This window comes from Lolium rigidum, chromosome 3 (genome assembly GCF_022539505.1).
Source record: "Lolium rigidum isolate FL_2022 chromosome 3, APGP_CSIRO_Lrig_0.1, whole genome shotgun sequence".
In the NCBI taxonomy this organism is placed as follows: domain Eukaryota; kingdom Viridiplantae; phylum Streptophyta; class Magnoliopsida; order Poales; family Poaceae; genus Lolium; species Lolium rigidum.
In genome coordinates, this window is record NC_061510.1 from 112,836,892 (window position 1) to 112,858,659 (window position 21,768).

Sequence of the window (21,768 nt, forward strand, 5' to 3'; positions counted from 1 at the left end):
TTGATGCTCTCTTTTGCTTCAAATACTATTTCTTATGAGTGCATCATTAAAACTGCTGAGCCCATCTTAATGGCTATAAAGAAAGAACTTCTTGGGAGATAACCCATGTGTTATTTTGCTACAGTACTTTGTTTTATATTTGTGTCTTGGAAGTTGTTTACTACTGTAGCAACCTCTCCTTATCTTAGTTTTGTGTTTTGTTGTGCCAAGTAAAGTCTTTGATAGTAAAGTAAGTACTAGATTTGGATTACTGCGCAGTTCTAGATTTCTTTGCTGTCACGAATCTGGGTCTACCTCCCTGTAGGTAGCTCAGAAAATTAAGCCAATTTACGTGCATGATCCTCAGATATGTACGCAACTTTCATTCAATTTGAGCATTTTCATTTGAGCAAGTCTGGTGCCATTTTAAAATTCGTCAATACGAACTGTTCTGTTTTGACAGATTCTGCCTTTTATTTCGCATTGCCTCTTTCGCTATGTTGGATGAATTTCTTTGATCCATTAATGTCCAGTAGCATTATGCAATGTCCAGAAGTGTTAAGAATGATTGTGTCACCTCTGAATATGTCAATTTATATTGTGCACTAACCCTCTAATGAGTTGTTTCGAGTTTGGTGTGGAGGAAGTTTTCAAGGATCAAGAGAGGAGTATGATGCAACATGATCAAGGAGAGTGAAAGCTCTAAGCTTGGGGATGCACCCGGTGGTTCACCCCTGCAAATTTCAAGAAGACTCAAGCGTCTAAGCTTGGGGATGCCCAAGGCATCCCCTTCTTCATCGACAAATTATCAGGTTCCTCCCCTGAAACTATATTTTTATTCCATCACATCTTATGTGCTTTACTTGGAGCGTCTGTATGCTTTTGTTTTTGTTTTTGTTTGAATAAATGCTTGTGTGGGAGAGAGACACGCTCCGCTGGTTCGTATGAACACATGTGTTCTTAGCTCATAGTATTCATGGCGAAGTTTCTTCTTCGTTAAATTGTTATATGGTTGGAATTGGAAAATGCTACATGTAGTAATTGCTATAATGTCTTGGGTAATGTGATACTTGGCAATTGTTGTGCTCTTGTTTAAGCTCTTGCATCATATACTTTGCACCTATTAGTGAAGAAATACATAGAGCTTGTTAAAATTTGGTTTGCATGAGTGGTTTCTCTAGAGTCTAGATATTTTCTAGTGAGGTGTTTGAACAACAAGGAAGACGATGTATAGTCTTATAATGCTTGTAATATGTCTTTTATGTGAGTTTTGCTGTACCGGTTTATACTTGTGTCTGCTTCAAATAAACCTTGCTAGCCTAAACCTTGTATCGAGAGGGAATACTTCTCATGCATCCAAAATACTTGAGCCAACCACTATGCCATTTGTGTCCACCATACCTACCTACTACATGGTATTTTCCGCCATTCCAAAGTATATTGCTTGAGTGCTACCTTTAAAATTCCATCATTCACCTTTGCAATATATAGCTCATGGGACAAATAGCTTAAAAACTATTGTGGTATTGAATATGTAATTATGCACTTTATCTCTTATTAAGTTGCTTGTTGTGCGATAACCATGTTTACTCGGGGACGCCATCAACTACTCTTTGTTGAATATCATGTGAGTTGCTATGCATGTTCGTCTTGTCTGAAGTAAGAGCGATCTACCACCTTATGGTTAAGCATGCATATGTTAGAGAAGAACATTGGGCCGCTAACTAAAACCATGATCCATGGTGGAAGTTTCAGTTTTGGACATATATCCTCAATCTCAAATGAGAAAATTATTAATTGTTGTTACATGCTTATGCATAAAAGAGGAGTCCATTATCTGTTGTCTATGTTGTCCCGGTATGGATGTCTAAGTTGAAGAATAATCAATAGCGAGAAATCCAATGCGAGCTTTCTCCTTAGACCTTTGTACAGGCGGCATAGAGGTACCCCTTTGTGACACTTGGTAAAAACGAGTGCATTGTGATGATCCGGTAGTCCAAGCTAATTAGGACAAGGTGCGGGCACTATTAGTACACTATGCATGAGGCTTGCAACTTATAAGATATAATTTACATGATGCATATGCTTTATTACTACCGTTGACAAAATTGTTTCATGTTTTCAAAATCAAAGCTCTAGCACAAATATAGCAATCGATGCTTTTCCTCTATGGAGGACCATTCTTCTACTTTTCAATGATTGAGTCAGTTCACCTATTTCTCTCCACCTCAAGAAGCAAACACTTGTGTGAACTATGCATTGATTCCTACATACTTGCTTATTGCACTTATTATGTTACTCTATGTTGACAATATCCATGAGATATACATGTTACAAGTTGAAAGCAACCGCTGAAACTTAATCTTCTTTTGTGTTGCTTCAATGCCTTTACTTTGAATTATTGCTTTATGAGTTAACTCTTATGCAAGACTTATTGATGCTTGTCTTGAAGTGCTATTCATGAAAAGTCTTTGCTTTATGATTCAGTTGTTTACTCATGTCATTACCATTGTTTTGATCGCTGCATTCACTACATATGCTTTACAAATAGTATGATCAAGTTTATGATGGCATGTCACTCCGAAATTATCACGTGTTATCGTTTTACCTCGCTCGGGACGAGCGGAACTAAGCTTGGGGATGCCGATACGTCTCCGACGTATCGATAATTTCTTATGTTTCATGCCACATTATTGATGGTATCTACATGTTTTATGCACACTTTATGTCATATTCGTGCATTTTCCGGAACTAACCTATTAACAAGATGCCGAAGTGCCGGTTCTCGTTTTCTGCTGTTTTTGGTTTCAGAAATCCTAGTAACGAAATATTCTCGGAATCGGACGAAATCAACGCCAAAGATCTTAGAATCCCCGGAAGCATCCAGAACACACCAGAGAGGTCAGAGGGGGGCCACAGGCCCACCAAACTACAGGCTGGCGCGGCCAGAGGGGGGGCCGCGCCGCCCTATGGTCTGGCCCCCCTGTCAGCCCCCCTGCGCCGCCTCTTCGCCTATAAAAGCCCTTTCGACCTAAAAACGCAGTACCAATTGACGAAAACCACAGAAACCTTCCAGAGCCGCCGCCATCGCGAGGCCAAGATCCGGGGGACAGGAGTCTCTGTTCCGGCACCCTGCCGGAACGGGGAAGTGCCCCGGAAGGCTTCTCCATCGACACCGCTGCCATCTCCACCGCCATCTTCATCACCGCTCGCTGCTCCCATGAGGAGGGAGTAGTTCTCCATCGAGGCTCGGGGCTGTACCGGTAGCTATGTGGTTAATCTCTCTCCATGTACTTCAATACAATGATCTCATGAGCTGCTTTACATGATTGAGATTCATATGAGTTTTGTATCACAATTCATCTATGTGCTACTCTAGTGATGTTATTAAAGTAGTTCTATTCCTCCCGCACGTGTGTAAAGGTGACTAGTGTGTGCACCGTGTGGTTCTTGTCGTAGGCTATGATCATGATCTCTTGTAGATTGTGGAGTTAATTATCATTATGATGGTATTGATGTGATCTATCCGGTTATGTTGATCTATCTTACACTATAAGGTTACTTAAATATGAACAAATTGTGGAGCTTGTTAACTCCGGCATTGAGGGTTCGTGTAATCCTACGCAATGCGTTCATCATCCAACAAGAGTGTAGAGTATGCATTTATCTATTCTGTTATGTGATCAATGTTGAGAGTGTCCACTAGTGAAAGTATAATCCCTAGGCCTTGTTCCTAAATACTGCTGAGTTACTACTGCTTGTTTACTGTTTTACTGCGTTACTACTGCCGCAATACTACCACCATCAACTACACACCATCAAGCTATTTCTGGCACCGTTGCTACTGCTCATATATATTCATACCACCTCGTATTTCACTATCTCTTCGCCGAACTAGTGCACCTATTAGGTGTGTTGGGGACACAAGAGACTTCTTGCTTTGTGGTTGCGGGGTTGCATGAGAGGGATATCTTTGACCTCTTCCTCCCTGAGTTCGATAAACCTTGGGTGATCCACTTAAGGGAAAACTTGCTGCTGTTCTACAAACCTCTGCTCTTGGAGGCCCAACACTGTCTACAGGAAAGGAGGGGGAACGTAGACATCAGCGCGCACCAGCACGCGCTGGCCGAGTGTATCGCTGCCACCAACCGAGCCCATGGAGTACGACGGTGCCGCCGTACATTTCGGGAGTGTTGTCCCCGTCGACATCCGGGTTCCACAACGACGGCCCCTCCGCCACTCCCGGGTGCGTGACGCCAAACTTGTCACCGCGGTACGAGGATGCGCTGCCTCATGGAGGCTTCAAACCCAACGCTATGTTCTACTCCCCGACGTACGAGGTAGGAGCCGGTCCAGAGGGCGCCCCGTTCAATGGCCGCAGGGGCCGCTCGAATTCAACGGCGCAGATGCTGAGGAGGAGGAAGAGGTGGAGGAGGACGAGGAGGAGGAGGGGGAGGGGTGGAGGAGGGGGTGGAGGACGAAGAGGACGACGAGGGTGCCGGTGAGGATGCCGATGATCTCGTGGAGGTTGACGCGGACGGCGTGAGGAAGAAGAAGAAAAAGGCGTCGGGCACACGAGGCCCCAAGTGGATGCCTTTGGAGGATCAATGTCTATGCGAGTCGTGGGCGACGGTGAGCCATGACTCCATCATCGGCACCAACCAAAAATACGGGAAGTATTGGGCGAGGATCAAGGCCAAGTTCGATGAGCGCAAGCTCATCAACAACGACTATAACAAAGTGGCAATGAAGAGGAGCCAAAAGGCAATGTCGACACGATGGGCCATCATCCAGGCGTCGGTGAACATGTTCCATGGATACCATCATGACTTAACCAAAGGAAGCGGCGCTGATGTCAGCCAACTGGTACGACTCTTTCTTACATAATCTGTAGCGCCTACATTGTGTTCGATGCGATGAAATGATTGCGCTTCCTTTGGTTAGTTTGACAAGGCCACAAATTTGTACTGGAAGAACTCGGATGGGCATAAGTCGTTCACGCTGATGCATTGCTATAGCAAGCTCAAGAAGAACCACAAATGGAAGTTGACGCACATTTCGTTGTCGAAGGGGAAAGACGCCATTGATCTGGATGCGCCGCTGGCAACATCGGCAGGGCGCCCTATCGGCAACAAGGCTGCCAAGGCCGCCTTGGTCGACGCTGCGTCGTCCGAGAAGACGCAAGCGTCGCTCACGCAGTGCCTCGTCGAGGACTCCTCGACCTTGCTCTCCCGTGACAAAAAGGCCGAGGAAAGGTGGATGGCGCTGCTCAAGAGGAAAGAGGAGAAGATGGAGCTGAAGAAACACAGGGACGACATGTCCCTGCTGAGAGCGTCGACAGAAGGAATGTCTCCTCGGACGCGGGCGGCGTACAACTTCTTCAAAGGCCAGATCCTCGACGCCATCGAAGCCAAAATGGCGGCGACCGAGGCGGCGGCCCAGGCAGCGGCCCCAACCCCGGAGCAAGAGCCGGCAGACGCTACTACACCTGCGTTGGCCTCTGCCTCGATGTCGGCGACGGAGCATGCACACCGCTCAGATCACGACGAGTTCATCGTGATCGACGGGCCTACGTCGACTCAGGATGCGTCGTCGGCGTCGCCCAACCCCTTCTTCTAATTTACATCGGTCTATAATATGATCGCGCGCTCAGTACTTTGATCGCCGCTACTCTGATCGCGACGACTTCGGCGGGAACGATCTCTTTTGAATGCAAACTATTTGAATTCCTCATTGGGGACGGCCTTTGGGGGACGCGACTGGGGAGCGACGTCACCCAAACGCGGCACGAACAAAACTCGTCCCCCAAACGCTCGATCCGGCGCCGTTTGGGGGACGGTTTGGGGGACGCGACTGGAGATGCTCTCATCTGCCATGATTAAAACTTGGTTCTCCAAACCCGCACCAACGTTCTCCCCGCTTGCACCGCAAAGCTCGCTGTCGACATATCCACCGACCTTAGCTTTCCCCGAGACTCAGCAACCTTCGCCGCCCTCCCGACCCACTCATATTTGTCTTTTTACACATGTGGGGACCAGCTTGGCCACGGACCACTATGAAAAATGTAAAAAAGCTAGGACTTCTCTTACCTCGCCCGAATCTCGAGGACGATGTGCGGTGATAGATGTGGTTTTGCCACAGCTATCGCACATACCAAGCGTTCTCTATATATATAGATAGATATAGATATAGATGAAAATAACAGGTGATTCTTGTCATTTCTCTCCTTATCTACTTCCATTTTCACTTGTAATAAAAAGTATTGCCTCTATCCATAATGTTAGAGATTTGTTTATGATATATATTTTTTGAATTCAAATATATCTATACACTAAACTTACGACATCTTTTTATGGACAGAGCTAGTATGATGGATGCTAGCAACCACCCTAGTGCAGATGTAACCTTATATCTTAGCTACGTGTCACACCATGTTTCAGATTTATAGGTTTACACAAACCAAACAAAAAACACATGAAGGGCTGCGCAGTTTACAACGATCTGTCTCTTGTATCTTAACACATCAATTACCGGTATGCAATCTTCACTTTAACTTTATCATTGTCTTCAGTGCAGATTGTCTTTTCAGGATCGTCACGATAGAAGGTAATATCACCTTGGAAGGAGATGGTACGACCATGATCATCATGATCTTGATTAGATGTAACGCACAGGTTCATCTTGATTGTCAGGAGAGGCTTCAAGTATATTGGTACAGCAGCCCAGTTGCGTGACAGTGGAAGTTTGCCATCTATAACCTTTGCTTTGTCCTCTTTTCCATGAGAAAAGAGAATGACATCCTTGCCGCCATAGAGTTGGTGGCATGCAGTAATTCCACCATAGACATAGTAGATGCTGCCACTAGATATGAGATCAAGGGTGACGTACACATTGACCTGTGTAGCAGTGTGTATCGGCACAAAAGTAACGTCCATTTTCCTGCCGCGTCGAGTTGAGATGGTGTGCGTTACAGCAATGTCGCACGTGTAAGGGTCCACTGTGTAGGAGAACACTCCTACATCAGTTATCCTGTTGCCATTCTCTGGGATAGTAATCCTAATAGAGAATTGGTCACTAATGGCCTGGCCTTCTGAATGTAGCTTTAAATAACCCTGCAGCGTATATCGTCAATGGGACAAAACGCTTCAGAAGGAGATATGGAGAGCAAAAGGTTAAAGATATAGTATCACATGCATGAATGTATACCTTCGAATCTTGTCCTCTTTGTGAAGATGAGTAGCATTCAGAATAATCGGTAAAGGCAACAAAGGTGCCTACGAAGCTGAAGCGAGGACGCACAGCCAGCAGCTCTACCATGTACCGAGCATTGTAGCTATCCATACATATGTTATCGCCATCTCCATGATAATAAGGAACTGTGAAACTCGGTGGTGGACGACTTCGATCAATGTCGTCACCGAGGTCATGGAAGTTGTCGACTGTAACATAGCCGCCGGAATCCTCGTCGTAGTAGTAACAGTCGTCCTCGTCCAAGCATACGTCATATTCATCACCAACAGAGGTAGTTTCTGTTTCTGCCGCTCCCGCTAACTTGACAGCATCACTGACGATTTCTTCTCCTGTTCCTGTTCCTCTACTAAAAAGAAGTAGAACGATATCTCTAGTCCAGCCATAAAGGAATATACCGGGCTCAAAGATACATGCCTGTTTCAGAGAGGGAGGAGAGAGATAACAGAAAGAATAAGGCGTCCATCGATCTACAACGATCTGGTGAAAAATTATTTAGACTAGCTAGGAACAAATCAAAATAAAAAAGAGCAGATACAGATATCGTAATACCTGCAGATCGGACAAGATGGTACCAAAAGATGCTTTTTGGGGCTGCCGTCCGGCGTCAACGGTCGGCGCCATACCTCTCAAGCCCTGCGCTAGGTCGGCGGCGGCAGCGCTTGGGGGGCCGAGGTAATCGAAAAGGGTTGGGCGTGCTCTCCCTGTTTTAGCAGACGATGTTGGTCGAGCACAACAAGGCTCTCCGGTAGCAGACAATGTTGGGCTCGTTCGTGGCGATCCGAGTAGCATCGTGCGGCCCAAAGGCCTTTGATACGGCGAGCGGGCCTTTTCAGCATCGTTTTGCTTTTTGGAAAATTTTCTACAGGCCACCGTTATTTTCCGTCGTTTGCCAAAATACATCGCTCAATTGTATCTTTGCCAGATATCATTAAACTTTTGTGTCACATTTGCCAGAACACACTGGCTGGGATGAACATGCTATGACTGATTTCTACACTACTTAAAAAGGAGGAACATGTTCCTTATTCTGCCACTACAACCAAACCCCTTCGTCGTCCCACTTCCTCGCGCGTTGTCGCGGCCGAATGGGCCAAGCCCAACAAATCCATTTCCAACCCCGCACAACACCCATGACCACGAATCCCTCTCTTCGCTTGCATCTATTCCCTCACCATTTTCTCCCACTCGCCACGGCCGCCGTCGCAGTATCCCCTCCCCATTATCTCCCTATCGCCATGGCTGCTGTCGCAGTGAAGGCCGGAGAAGGCGAGTTGGTGTTCTACTACGCGGACTGCGGCGGCGCTGCCTTGGTCCCCGGAGACTGGTTTCCGGCTACCCGCGGCGGCCGAGATCGCCACGTCGCTGTGGCCCGATCTCCTCCACGGTGACGGCGTCGCAAGGGGCGGATACAGGTCGCATCGTTGTGGATCGATGTCCTCCACGGCGACAGCGTCGCAAAAGGCAGATATGGGTTAGGCGGTGGCCACGATGATTAGCTCGTGGAGATGTTGTGGCGAGCGACCGAGATATCGCAGCCAGCAAAATCCCTACGACCACCGTCCATGGCGGAGGAGGAGCAAGATGGGGCCTGGGCGCACGAGATCCCTCCAACCCAGCTGCCAAGATCCCTCCGAGACCACGCCGACCTGATCCGGTACACACATCACCCAGATCTATCCAGATTTAAGGCTAAGTCCGTGACGAAGATCTTTCTTTTCTATCAATAGATAGGAATGAGTGTTCGTTATAGGGGATAGGATCCATCTGCTCTCTCTCTCTCTATTTTCTTTGATGCAATTTTGAGAGAAAGAGCAGTGCGAACTAGAAAAAAAAGAGAATCGGGAGATGATTAAAAACATGGCTGCTTGTAGATTTTTGTGTGATGTTTACTGTGTCATTTTTGGACTTTTGCATCAAGGAATTACGGCCGTACCAGTGTCAAGTTTACTGTCATATTTCCAATATATGTTCCAGTGACTTTATCAACAGTATCAATGTGACATGCTCTAGGCGAACTATTGGACTTCAGAAAAATCTTTGTAATTGATCTGATTTTCTCTACGATCCAAATATTTGGTCTTGATTATGTACGTTTTTATCACCAGAATATTGCAGCTAGCAACAAACCGTAATATATTGAGTTGTGTTTGCAGCCAATTTTGCCTGCCACAACCTGCAAGTGTGCAATTATTGCTATGCCTTCATTCTATACGCAATTCACATAACGGCTTGATTTAGGAGAGGCACGCCTATCAAGTTAGTTTATATGTATCTTTTAACAAAAAAAGTTTAACCAAGCAAACCATACAAATGTTTCTCTTTTTATCTTAAGAATAAAATCCCAATTGTAAGTTGGTCTATAATGTTCTGCCATTCCTTTTTGAAATATGATTTTGTATACAGAAATGATATGTTGGCATAATTTTGTTCATAATTTCTATCAGATATGTAGCTATCTTGTTAGCTTTTCTTAAATCAAATTTGCTTTGTGATAATATTAGAGAGTGGAGTTTGGTGTTTATTATTGCAACAAGTATTGAAACCGGATTTGCGTCAAAGATGTAGCTGATCCTCTTATCGCTGGTGAATGTTTGTATTCTTTTCATGAAAGTTGTAGCGGATCTTATTATCGTTGATGAATGACCAAAACTGTCATCATCTGAAGAATTGTTTAACAAATCAATGAATGGTTAAAAATAAACTCCTTGAAAACTTCTTATGTTTTACTATCTACAGATACTACATGGTGTTACTTTAACTTAGAATACAACTTGACAGTATTCAGAACATGGCGGTGGGATGATGCGGGCAGGAGGAAAAGAAGGATGCAATTTCTGAAGGTTTATATTTACTATTTTGAGGATGATAGGTATGGAATTTCGCAATGGTACTATGTGTCCGATACTTATAGTTAAGTAGCAATGGTGGCACAAGTGCGACATGGTTCTATCGACGCGGCAGCAGGGGCCGAGGAGACTCAGTACATCCCGCACCTTTGCTTGTTGGCTGGTCTCCTGAATACCTGCACACTACATCTAGAATAATTCACTGCTGGTTCTTGTTTAAAATCGTGGTCTTGAATTCTTGATATGATTACATGTAAGCTGGGGGTAAGTAGGCAATTATTTCATGTTTAATCTTGTCACTTGGTCGGTTAATAGAAAATGAAAACTCCTATAATAAATTAGTAATATATTGTGCAGTAAAACTTCTCGGACACCTTTAAGCATGATTTAAGTGTCTACAAGATTTAGCTTAACCAACAATATTTGACAATGTTTTCGAGAGATAGTTACCTGATGACAGAAATAACAACTTTTGTAACAAATAGTTAAATATGATTTGGAATTCTTTATTGAACATTTAGTATTTTATTTACTGAATTTTGTTTCAGGTTCATGTTTATCCTTTTTTTAAAAAGTTGTTTGCATCAGATTACTTTTTTTTGTTCGCCATCAGACTAATTGAGTCAGAAAAAATAATGCGGAGATGGGAGGAGAAGAAAGCAAAGGAAATTGGTATGTGCTGTCTGCCTTCAATGGTTAGCGAAGCAAGGTGATTGATTCACAAAACTCATTCCCTATTTACCCGCTTAAATATACTCTTGTATATTACCTGATTAATAAAAAAGTCTCCATCCGATGGATTCCAGAATGCTAGGCACCGCACGCTGCAGCCAAGGATCATGATACTTACCTGACAAGTACTAGGTAGTAGTACACTGGAATTGTATGGAACTATCTTTTGTCTTTAACCACTAAAGCATATATAGAAATATACATTGGGATGTCGTGATTTTAAAATTTGAAATAAAAATGTCTATTATGAAGACCATAAAGATAACAAACTTTTAATTAGATAATCGTGTGCTATAGTTGGAGAGTAAGTTTGCTATAATCAGTGTTCTCTACTTCAAGGAGGGAAAGAAAAGGGTTCAGTGATGACTGCCTTGCAGTGTGCCTTGTGTGGTCTGTGTCTGAAATCATAGAAGAAGAAAAATAAAATCACCAATATTTCAGTTGTGCAACTAAATATTCAGTTTTTCATTTTCCACTGATGGATTCATTAGCATGCATCGACTGTTGCAGAATTCCCCAGATAGAGGCTATGATGCCATGCAATGCATCTAACGAACCTCACTGATGGATTCATTAGCATGCATCGACTATTGCAGAATTCCCAAGCCAGAGGCTATGATACCATGACATTTGGCTAAAGAAGCAGGTGCAAGATGATTGGAAAGGCCGGTGGCTGGAAGGGGAGCTGCCACAGCAGCCGCGGGCACTGGCTTCACAGATGTGACAAATCGAAGGAGCTCATCGTGCTTCACCGTAGGCTGGACAGAGTGGAAGCCTTAACTCCTACCTGCGTGCTCGCTCTCCATCACCGGCGCATCGTGGAGGCCATACCCCTGCCGGCGCGCTCGCTCCGAGCAACCGCCCCATTGCCCACCCCACCCTGGTGGTGCTTCACTATCGTCAAGTGAAGATACATCCATCCGAGCTCGTACTCGACATTGGCAGTAACCCTACTCTCAGATTGTGTAATCAATTGATATTGTTCTTCTCCGTTGTGATGCAAATCAAATCATTTCTCATCACTCCAATTCTCTATAGAGTTATTCCTGCAGTATTTTTTCTGAGGATTTTGTATGTACGTTTCAGGTTCAGCTAAACCCCCATGCCACACGTGAACGCCAAGGCAGTTGCGGCACCGCCAAGGAAATGAAGGGGTGGACCCAGCGCTGGAGACGATGGTGTTGCTCGCATGTCTAGACCAGGCCCTGAAGCACTGCAGACGATGGTGTTGCTTTCAAGGATGTGCAACTAAGCTTTGACCGCCGCCTCTTCAAGGTATGTACTGCGCCCTTTTCGCTATCTTTTCCGAAAAGTTTTATTGCATTGGGTAAGGTGAACTCCTAATGGTATTGATAAGATGGAAATCTTGATGTGTTTCTTTTGTACCGCTCTGGGTGTTTAAATCTGAATGCTTCTTTTACTCAAGCCGCCGAAGATAGGAGAGCTACTTATGTTGGCCACCTATTGAGTGTCAGCTTGTGCTACGATGATCACTCGTGTCCTTAACCTGTTGAAATAAATGACTGGTGTTTCTCTGGTTTCTTTGGTGTTATTGTCATCCCGAGTTCAAAGATGCCCATGGTCAGAATTTATAGAGTTGCGTGCCTATTTAAAATTTAGTCTCACTTGACTTGTGATTCAGGGATAACGTAAACTTTATGAAACAACTTTGAAGAAAAGAATGTCTATGTCCACATTTTAGTTCTTCTCTCAATTGAACAACTAGGACATCCAAGAGATCAATAGGTAATTTTCTCAAGGAAGAAGAAGAAAAAGAAAATCAATAGATCAAGTAGCATTGCCTCCTTTTTTTTACCATGTTTAGTCAGTTTTTGTTTTCACATGCTTCTTTAAAGGATCGTGATGTAATTTTAAACCTTTGTTTTGTGCTCTGACTATTTAATTTAATTCTACATGGTGTTCAATGGGTGTATCTGTTGTTCACTCTAAAGATATAAAGTGTTATCTCTTAATCTATCATTGAGGTAAGATGATGTGAAGAATTTCCACGAGTTCATGTTCTTGTTTCAATAGTGAACTGATTTTGCAGATAGGTAGATAGGTAAATATCTAATTAGTAATTAGGCATGAACACATTTGTATTACTTCCATCTGACGAGCTGGCTACATCGACCAATGCTCTTGCAACTTGCGACTATTGTGTTTTTTGTTTGGAAGTGATGAAGTAGGACTGACTAAACTGGGAGGCTGGCTTCAAATTAGTGGTTCAGTGCCGCGAGTATGTGCATTTTTCTATCTTGTCACATGTTTCCCTCCCTTTAAATTGTAGGTGTAAACTGAAGCCTGGCAGGAAACTGATGCATAGAGTTTGGTAGAAGATTAGAAAAGGCCGATGTACATGACCAAGACACTTCTTGATTGAAGAAGATAGCTTGCAAAGATTACGACTAAGCTTCTAGCTAGGAGGTGACAATTAGTAAAATTATTGGATCATCTTTTATAATGTTGTACTGTGTTTAGCTATATTTGTAGTACTAAAGTGAGAAGAGTCAAGTGAAACGAAGATTACTTGTAATGCATGAACAGTTGCGAATGTACCAGTTAGATCAACTTTGTACTATACATTGGTCTTCTTAGTTGAGTACTATGGAATGCTTGGAATTGTTTAGAGAAAATATTACATGATATCTGTATTAAATGATAATGAAATATGTATTAATAGATAATATAGGATGGCTGCTGAGTTCAGACCTAAAATTCAAAGACTATTTTTTCTTTCAATAGGAACAACATCCATAGGGAGTTAAACATTCAGAGTTAGGTCTTAGCTAAAAAAACCTTAAGACATGTTTTGGCAATTTAGGAACATATATTTTATTTAGTGCTTTTCTCATGTTAATTTTTTGCATGCGACTTTATACTTTAGATATCCAATGATGCAAAGAAGGATTGCAAGGTAAATGGCGAGTTTTTCTCTTACTTTTGTTTGGATTTTTTTATATAGTAGAACATTTTAGTGCATTTAAATTTTGGTGAGATCAAATATGCTTCAAACTGAAGATGTTTAGTTCAATTCAAGCCCGTCGCAAGGTACGGGCATACTAAACCTTGTTTTATTTCTCGAAGTATCTGTTTAGTGTCTAGGTCTTGACTTACACATAATATTATGTGTGCACGTAAAACTTGACAATTGACGTTTGATGTGTACAACAATTTTAAGATTACATGTTTGACATGATTGGTGTATAACCATTAGAGTATTTATAACCCTGTTGCAAGGCATTTGCAATTACCTATTGTCTTAAGCAAATATGGCTAACATTGTGGAAAATCGCTAGATTGTACACTATAGAATTGATAGAGGTATAAAAGAGACAAAAAAGCACATGCTATTGGTCAAGGGTTAGGAGGAGAGATAAAAATGTCGGCGTACAATGTTGGGTCGAAAGTACAAATCATCGTGCTTGTGGCGACTATCAAAATAAAATCACCTCTCTTCATGTCTTGTTTTCCGTGGCAACGCACGGGCATTTGTACTAGTTGAAAAAAAAATGCAAAACTTTCTGTTTTTTGACAGGTGGGGTGTTCGGGCAAATGTTCCATAGACCTATCAGCTAAACAACATGTCCATCCATCCTTTATCACAGGCTATCAACAAATTGTATCATGGCACCTGGCAGAGCTAAAACTTGGAGGAAGAAATACAGCCCAGCCGTAGCAGCCTGCTATTGCATCAGTAAAATTACAGCAATGACATAACATAGCATCGAATCGGCAGACAGACTGCTAGAATTATAGCTACTCAGTGCCAAGGATAGCCGGAAGTTACAAAACTTAGGTTACAAGATCCCTGGATACATGTAACAACCACTAAATATTGCAAAATTATAACTAGAAGTTCTCCAGGCAATGCTGAATCCTGCTAATGCTTGCCACAAAAACGACCACTTGATTTACTGACATGTATAGAGGATGCAATGTTTCCACCACTGATTCAAGTATGGCGATCCATGAACTTCTCAATTGCCACCGAAAAGGCAGCAAAACCCGCACAGCCCATACAAGCAGCTTGAGGGCCACCTGCAAGGAAATAAAAATTTCCTTAGAGGATGAACTTTCGAATCGAGCCACATAACAAACAACAGCATAGGATGTTGGACGTGCTAGAGCGATTGGTAATTGTTGTCCATGGTTTTGTCTTCATTCATAAGACCTATTTAGTCCTAAAATTAGCTGGATCATAAGTACCAAACAATTATTTCAAAAGAAGCGATCACAACATCGGCTAAGCAGTAAAAAATTAAGTTATAGATGAGGAAAGTTATCAAAACACCATAACAGGCATAAGTATCTCCAAACTCCCAAGTACCACAAAGTATCTGAAATATGAGAAAAGAGAATTTGGGACATAAACTGATGGCTGGGCACACCGACTTCATGTTCAAGTAAGATTGAGTGTGCTCAGTCCCTTTCCTACATCCGTAACGAAATGTCGGCTCATCCAACTCAAGTCAACCTAAACATCTCTAATGATCGCATCAAGGGAAATGAACTAGAGAGCATAGACTGATTCATGGTAAAATTATGTTGGATCTCATTCACAATTATTACAGAAAAAACTTACCTTTCACAGCTAAAGCTCCTCCTGTGACACAACCAGCTACTGCTGAATTGGTAACGTCATGCCTTGCCCGAGCCTGCCACATCATGACAATTCAAAGTATCCAAATAAGTATAAATTCTTAAAAACTGCGCACAATTGAAAAAAAAACGTCACAGTGCATCTACCTTCTCTACGACACATTCAACTGCAGAGAAAATCAGGCCCATTACTGCAAAGGTCTTAGCATTGCCCATACTTCTCCTTCCCATCTGCTTTGCCTGGTAGACTATTTGTTGCCTTGCTGTCATCTCCTCTGCCATGACTGGATTCTCCAAAGCTCCAAGAAATAGTCCCATCATTACACCAAGACCACCACCTATCAAATGTAAGCAATGCAGTCAACAACAGTTTTGCATGAGAAATTTGTCATCGATTATATCATTTAAATATTTGTTAGAATAGGAATTTGATAATATAAATTTGTAGTATACAACATATAATTCATTAGTTATAAATTAATGGTCAAAGCTGGAAGTAGAAATGTGTGTGTGCCAAGTAAATAGGTACATAGGGAGTAGAGTCATTAGCTAACATGGTTTCTACCTTAGTAACCAAATGCCAAACTTTAAGGAAATACTGATACTCACGGTACCGACATCACTGGTTCTATCCTCTAAACCATCAACAAATGAGTCATTACACAAAGCAAAATTGGACGATATATACTTCCACATCACAGGCTGATGCAAAAAAGATTGTGCATCATTAATCCTCGACTCTACAAAAGCTCTTTCAGATTTGTAAAAACTTGGTTTTTCTTAATCCTTGACCATCTGACTGACTTGTAAAGACAAACTCTTCAAAGTTAAGTCTCGGAAATTTTATCGAGTCGACTCTTCCATGACCCCAAGTTTACATGACAAATCACTAGAGCAACTTTACACCCCAACTCTCCGAGGCAAGTTCATTTGAAGGAAAAAAAAAGGCACCTCCATTATGACATTGTGACATGTGTTTCACATGACGGTTCACTGAAACGGGAGCAAAAAGGTTTTCTTTTATCGCCTGCAAGGATTTCCTGTCAACCAAGGTAACTAACAGTAAACAGCTCTAAGCAAATAAAGCCCAACGCATGGAAAGATCAAAACAAAGCGAGTGCAACCTTTGTTTGAACATATATAAGTTAGTATGTCGCCGCTCCTTGGAACAAAATTAAGTCCATCTCTTGCAAAACTAGCACTGTTTTGTATCTAACTCTCGAGACAGACAGGTAAACAGCTAACAATCTAAAGAATGAACCTCTAGCCTCCATGTCACACCATCCAAACCCCCACAGCACGCCACTTGACGAGATCACGGAGACATATTGACTTTTATCATGATTCAGTTACTACACATTTCTGTGCCACAAGCTCCCAGAACAACAAACAAACACTGCTCAAAGTTTCCCCGTTGTGAGAGCCGTGGCCAAACTAAGCAGTACGAGCAACCGAGTAAACGAAGATTTAGAGTTGAGGTCGTTACCCATGACACCACTCAGGACGCTCCGGACGACGCAGTTGTTATACGTATCCTGCATCTTCATGTCCTCATGCGACGGCAGCCGGATCGGCTCCACCTCGACGGCGGCCGTCTGGGCCGCCACATCCCCGGCCGCCCCGGTTGCCTCCGGCGAAGCCATCTCGCAGTCTGACCGCCGCCTCCCCTCCCCTCCCGGTAGCGCGGCGGTGGAGGAAGCTGCGGGTGGGAATCGCTAGAGAGCCAGAGAGAGGAGGCAATGGGGGACGGGGAAGGAGAAGGAGACGAGCCGGGAGGTTCCTCCCGGCGGCTACTTGTCCTCCGCCTTTCCTCCGCTCCAAGAAAAGAGGCGGCGGCAAGGAATGGCAGGAAGAGGAAGGGGATCCGGTGGTGGCTCTGGCGTGAGCTGCACGAGCTGCGCTCCCCGGCCACTCTTCCCCGCAAACGGTGCTTCGGTTACGTATTCCGGAGAGTACGCTACCGTCACACGAACCTGCACAACCACAAGTCCGCCAGCACCGTCGGATCATGCCCCACCCGAGAGAGCGGCGTACGGCAAAGCAGCATATATCCGCTGCCCGCCGCCGCCCTCCCACCGACCAAAAAACCCAAGCAAGCAAACCCTAGATCCAGCTCCGGCGACGGCCCGCGCGGCCGCCGGCGCGATGCCGAACCTCGAGTGCCGGATGTACGAGCCGCGGTTCCCGGAGGTGGACGCGGCGGTCATGATCCAGGTGAAGCACATCGCGGACATGGGCGCCTACGTCTCGCTGCTCGAGTACAACAACGTGGAGGGCATGATCCTCTTCTCGGAGCTCTCGCGCCGCCGCATCCGCTCCATCTCCTCGCTCATCAAGGTCGGCCGCCAGGAGCCCGCCATCGTGCTCCGCGTCGACCGCGACAAGGGATACATCGACCTCTCCAAGCGCAGGGTCTCCGAGGAGGAGGCGCGCTCCTGCGAGGACAGGTACAACAAGTCCAAGCTCGTGCACTCCATCATGCGCCACGTCGCCGAGACGCTCGAGATCGACCTCGAGCCCATCTACCAGCGCATCGGGTGGCCGCTCTACCGCAAGTATGGACACGCCTTCGAGGCGTTCAAGCTCGTTGTCGCCGACCCCGACGCCATCCTCGACGTCCTCACCTACGAGGAGAAGGAGATCGGTCCTGATGGAGAAGAGGTTCATATTTTTCCCTGTCGACCTCACCAAATATCATATATCCATTTGGTAATCTGTTGTATACGCTATGTCTTGATCTGACTGGTTAAATGCAATTACTACATGTAATCACTACTAAATCACCAATGTCAGATGTTATTGACTGATCTGACTGATTAAATACAATTTTCATGCAACCACTAATAGATCACCAATGTAATTAAATTAGGAGTTCTTGACTTAGAAATGTACTTCAATTTACTTACAGGTGACTAAGGTGTTGCCTGCTGTCACGCCTGAGATTAAGGAGACCCTGGTCCAGAACATCAGAAGGAGGATGACACCGCAGCCACTCAAGATCCGTGCAGACGTCGAGATGAAGTGTTTCCAATTCGATGGGGTGCTCCACATTAAGGTTCCTTTCTAAACACATGTTTCCACCTTAGGATTTCACGGAATCTTTTGTGCTGTTTACCCTATTTGAAATTGTAGGAAGCCATGAGGAGGGCTGAAGCTGCTGGTACCACTAATTGTCCTGTGAAGATTAAGCTTGTTGCTCCTCCTCTCTATGTTCTGACTACACAGACTCTTGACAAGGTTGGTATTTTCTCCAGCCTCTTTTCATGACTCATGTAGGCTTTGGCTCATGGAATTCTGCTTGATTGGTTAGATTGACCAGTTGTCATTTATAGAAAGAAGCTCCTAGTTTGACACCGAATGTAAGATTAACAGTCACATTAGGATTTTGCTCATGGTATTGTTCTTGATTGATTAGGTGTACTAGTTCTCGGGTAAAGGAAATGATGTGGATCAATTTGTATCCTAGTTATCAGGATGGCTGTTAACACTGCATATAATGTTTGGTAATTAGTTATATATAACCTATAGTTTGTTGTTTCTCCTTGTCATCTAGAAATATGGTTGATTGCCTGGTCACATGGAAGGATGTGTATATTATAATTGCCACATTCAGGTTAATCTCTTTTTCTGAGTATGAGCGCTTTCACTGTTGTTTGTGCTTAATTAGAAGGTAAATAGAAAGACCGAAACTACCCATTGTGTAACCGTGGTTATCTGCATGAAATATCTTGAGCATGTCTTCTGTGTATAACTAACTTGTAAATGCATGCAAATCGTAAGGTCCTTTGAGCTTACAGCCTTTTGATCTTTTGTAGACCTCATGTATCTGAATTCATTCAGTCTTGGTATTGCTTTTGGAAGTTATAATGTTTCAGCTCTGCTGAAAATAATAAATGATCTTTTGCACTTTTCTGCTTTCTATAGGACCAAGGCATCTCTGTACTCACTGCTGCAGTTAAGGCATGCACAGCAGCGATTGAAAAACACAAAGGGAAGCTAATAGTGAAAGAAGCACCGAGAGCTGTAAGTTCTCCACATGATTTATTAATTTGTAATCTCTAGTATAAATGTTTTAATACAGTTGTGCCTCTGGCTATTTAAAAATTACATAGTAGCTTTTCCTAGTTCATGATTCATTATTTTTTGTATTATTTGCATTTTATATAAACAGGTGAGTGATAAGGAAGATAAGCTATTGAATGCCCACTTGGATACCCTGGTTGAGAAAAACGCGGAGGTTGCTGGTGATGATGACAGTGAGGATGAGGAAGACACTGGAATGGGTGACATCGACCTTACGAACAATGGCGTCAATGCAGATTGAGTCTCCGTTAGTTGTTTTGGATGAGATTTGTTGTATAGTACCAGCCAAGATCCTAAATCGCCCTGCTTATAAAGCCTTTAGCTTCACTGGTAGTGTCATCTTGGGTGTTCATTAGCCAGTACAGGGTTTTTACTTTTTGATTGAGTAGTACCTATTTTTCTCTGGAGTTTTACAAAGTTTTGTTGCTATACTAGTGTTTTTTATGTCCAATATTGCTCTGTTTATTCCTATGATTCTATTAATGCATAATGTTAGCCCCCTCTCACTTGTTCCAATTTTCTGTATTGGCTGTAGTTATTGATTTTGCTAATTCTAATTAAACATATTTCGGTTTATTATGTGGTGAAGCGTGTGAACTCTTTGACTTCTTTCCTGCATTGTAACTGCTCCTCTTCCTCGTCCTCCATCTTAAACCCTACCAATAAACCCTTGACATGGAGTCGCCTACCAGTCCTTCTCTTTCTTCCTCCTCAACGGCACTACAGAAAACGTTCTCTCCAGCTTAGTGCTCTTATTCCATTTTCTCTGCATTGTCTAGCTGGTGCGAACCCTGCCGGAGTGCCGGTGCTTGAATGCTACGTTGTTGGTGCTGTGCTATGTTTCTGTTTTTTAGTTCACGAAAATCATGAAAAGAGTACCAGGGCTCCGCCTCGGTGCCCAAAAGAATATGATAATAAAAGTATGAACAAAACTATATGATAATAAGTTTAAATCAAAGTACATAGATTGAAACACATAATAACTTTAATGGTGGTGGGAGCGAAGGGGGGAACACCAAAGCACACCTCATCGAATATTCAAATCGAAAGCTGCTAGTCCACCCAGGATCGTTGAAGTTAAGCTTTGTGAATGGAGAAGACATGGTCTTATTGGCACGATCTGGCTTCCCCAGAGTAACTTACTTTCTTCTAGCAAACTCTAACCTACCAACCCCATATTTAGTGAACTCTCTTCTTAATCAATAGCAATCGGCGCTGCCTACTTACGTCAATAAAATGTTCGTAAAACAGATATCCATACTTTCGGCTGAAACAAGACATCAAGATAGAAATTTAAACTTAACTTTAAGACAAAAGATATCGAAATATACGAATATATGGCTTTAAAAGTAACAAAGCCCCAACGGCCATAAGATTGAAACTTTACATTCAGTAAAATTAACAACAACAACCACACCAGCATCATCATCAACAAGAAACACGGTACATCAGAACTAGAGGGTAGGTAGTATTCTTATGGAGAGACGACAATCTCCATAGCGCAATCACTCTGCGAAGTCGGTGGAGCTGCTGTGATTCTTCTTCCGTGCCTTGGGATGCGGATGGACCTGGAACATCTTTCCCTCCAGTCTGAAGGTGCTTCCTTGTCTCCACTGAGAGATGAAGTTTTTGTGTCCTCTGAATCCTCTCTGGGAATGTCTCCACCCCATACTGTGCAAGCATGAGCCAGGCATAGGAGAGGGTTTCTCCTCCGGAACCTAGTGCTTTGGCATGCAAGAACCCTCTGCATCTGCCGGCAGAAAAGCACACCATCTCCACCCACACACCGTGGATCACATCCCACATCTTTGTATGACCTAGACCCATCAACCCTTCAGCAAGCACACACCCGTCGTAAATAAAACTCTTCTTTGTACTAGTATCATGTGCAGACTTTACTTTGTGGATCACTTGCTTTGTAATTTTACATTGTTCCATTAGAGTGTCGTCTTCACACTCCTTCAGAATGGCCTCAAGTTCATTGTAGGCGATTGCAAACAAGCTCTTCCTGCTTCCTGGCATTAGCATCTCAGGATTAGTAACTAGTAGATGCATCATGTAGTTGGAGATTTCTGTATTATGCCAATAATTAGATTCGCCCATGTGGTGAAAGCACAATTCTGTGGCTATGTGCCAGAGAAGGATGCTCTCGTCGAAAGGCTTCTCCAGACTCCAATCCAATCTTCCATGGCACCCCTGTCGCTTAAGTGTCCACTGGCCCCTTATATCACTGAACTCCCTGTAACTATCAGCATCCGTTATGTACTCCTTCCAC

General features: G+C 43.6%; 3 protein-coding genes and 1 long non-coding RNA gene across 6 annotated transcripts; 2 read left to right on the forward strand and 2 right to left on the reverse strand.

The window, feature by feature from the left end:
- Window positions 1–6,326: 6,326 nt before the first annotated feature.
- LOC124698014 lies at window positions 6,327–7,452 on the reverse strand. Its single transcript, XM_047230537.1, has 2 exons — window positions 7,186–7,452; window positions 6,327–7,091 (listed from the first exon to the last, which is right to left on the reverse strand). The coding sequence occupies exons 1-2, from the start codon at window positions 7,318–7,320 to the stop codon at window positions 6,507–6,509; spliced, it is 720 nt and encodes a 239-aa protein (XP_047086493.1). The 5' UTR covers window positions 7,321–7,452; the 3' UTR covers window positions 6,327–6,506.
- Window positions 7,453–10,661: 3,209 nt separating this feature from the next.
- Window positions 10,662–13,490, forward strand: LOC124698015. 3 transcript variants are annotated; one of them, XR_007000864.1, is made up of 4 exons: window positions 10,662–10,785; window positions 10,883–10,940; window positions 11,405–12,083; window positions 13,099–13,490. It is a non-coding gene; the product is annotated as an uncharacterized LOC124698015 (long non-coding RNA). The 3 variants fall into 3 exon arrangements; XR_007000862.1 differs by having other exon boundaries at window positions 10,662–10,940; XR_007000863.1 differs by lacking the exon at window positions 10,883–10,940 and having other exon boundaries at window positions 11,319–12,083.
- A 974-nt stretch (window positions 13,491–14,464) lies between these two features.
- On the reverse strand, window positions 14,465–17,198 carry LOC124698016 (mitochondrial import inner membrane translocase subunit TIM22-4-like). The gene is made up of 4 exons (XM_047230539.1): window positions 16,897–17,198; window positions 15,558–15,748; window positions 15,394–15,466; window positions 14,465–14,849 (listed from the first exon to the last, which is right to left on the reverse strand). Exons 1-4 carry the CDS (start codon window positions 17,051–17,053, stop codon window positions 14,764–14,766), a joined length of 507 nt encoding a protein of 168 aa, XP_047086495.1. The 5' UTR covers window positions 17,054–17,198; the 3' UTR covers window positions 14,465–14,763.
- Window positions 17,199–17,522: 324 nt separating this feature from the next.
- LOC124702181 (eukaryotic translation initiation factor 2 subunit alpha homolog) lies at window positions 17,523–20,004 on the forward strand. Its single transcript, XM_047234301.1, has 5 exons — window positions 17,523–18,071; window positions 18,319–18,465; window positions 18,543–18,647; window positions 19,335–19,433; window positions 19,582–20,004. Exons 1-5 carry the CDS (start codon window positions 17,556–17,558, stop codon window positions 19,732–19,734), a joined length of 1,020 nt encoding a protein of 339 aa, XP_047090257.1. The 5' UTR covers window positions 17,523–17,555; the 3' UTR covers window positions 19,735–20,004.
- Window positions 20,005–21,768: the final 1,764 nt, after the last annotated feature.

Excerpts from the sequence above, each read along its gene's own strand:
- LOC124698016 (XM_047230539.1), bottom strand. The coding sequence starts at position 17,053 with ATGGCTTCGCCGGAGGCAACCGGGGCGGCCGGGGATGTGGCGGCCCAG. Across the intron at positions 15,749-16,896 it reads CGTCCTGAGTGGTGTCATGG|GTGGTGGTCTTGGTGTAATG; the intron begins GTAACGACCTCA and ends TACATTTGATAG. Across the intron at positions 14,850-15,393 it reads AGGAGCTTTAGCTGTGAAAG|GTGGCCCTCAAGCTGCTTGT; the intron begins GTAAGTTTTTTC and ends ATTTCCTTGCAG.
- LOC124702181 (XM_047234301.1), top strand. The coding sequence starts at position 17,556 with ATGCCGAACCTCGAGTGCCGGATGTACGAGCCGCGGTTCCCGGAGGTG. Across the intron at positions 18,466-18,542 it reads ATGGGGTGCTCCACATTAAG|GAAGCCATGAGGAGGGCTGA; the intron begins GTTCCTTTCTAA and ends TTGAAATTGTAG. Across the intron at positions 18,648-19,334 it reads CTACACAGACTCTTGACAAG|GACCAAGGCATCTCTGTACT; the intron begins GTTGGTATTTTC and ends TGCTTTCTATAG.
- LOC124698014 (XM_047230537.1), bottom strand. The coding sequence starts at position 7,320 with ATGGATAGCTACAATGCTCGGTACATGGTAGAGCTGCTGGCTGTGCGT. Across the intron at positions 7,092-7,185 it reads AAAGAGGACAAGATTCGAAG|GGTTATTTAAAGCTACATTC; the intron begins GTATACATTCAT and ends TATACGCTGCAG.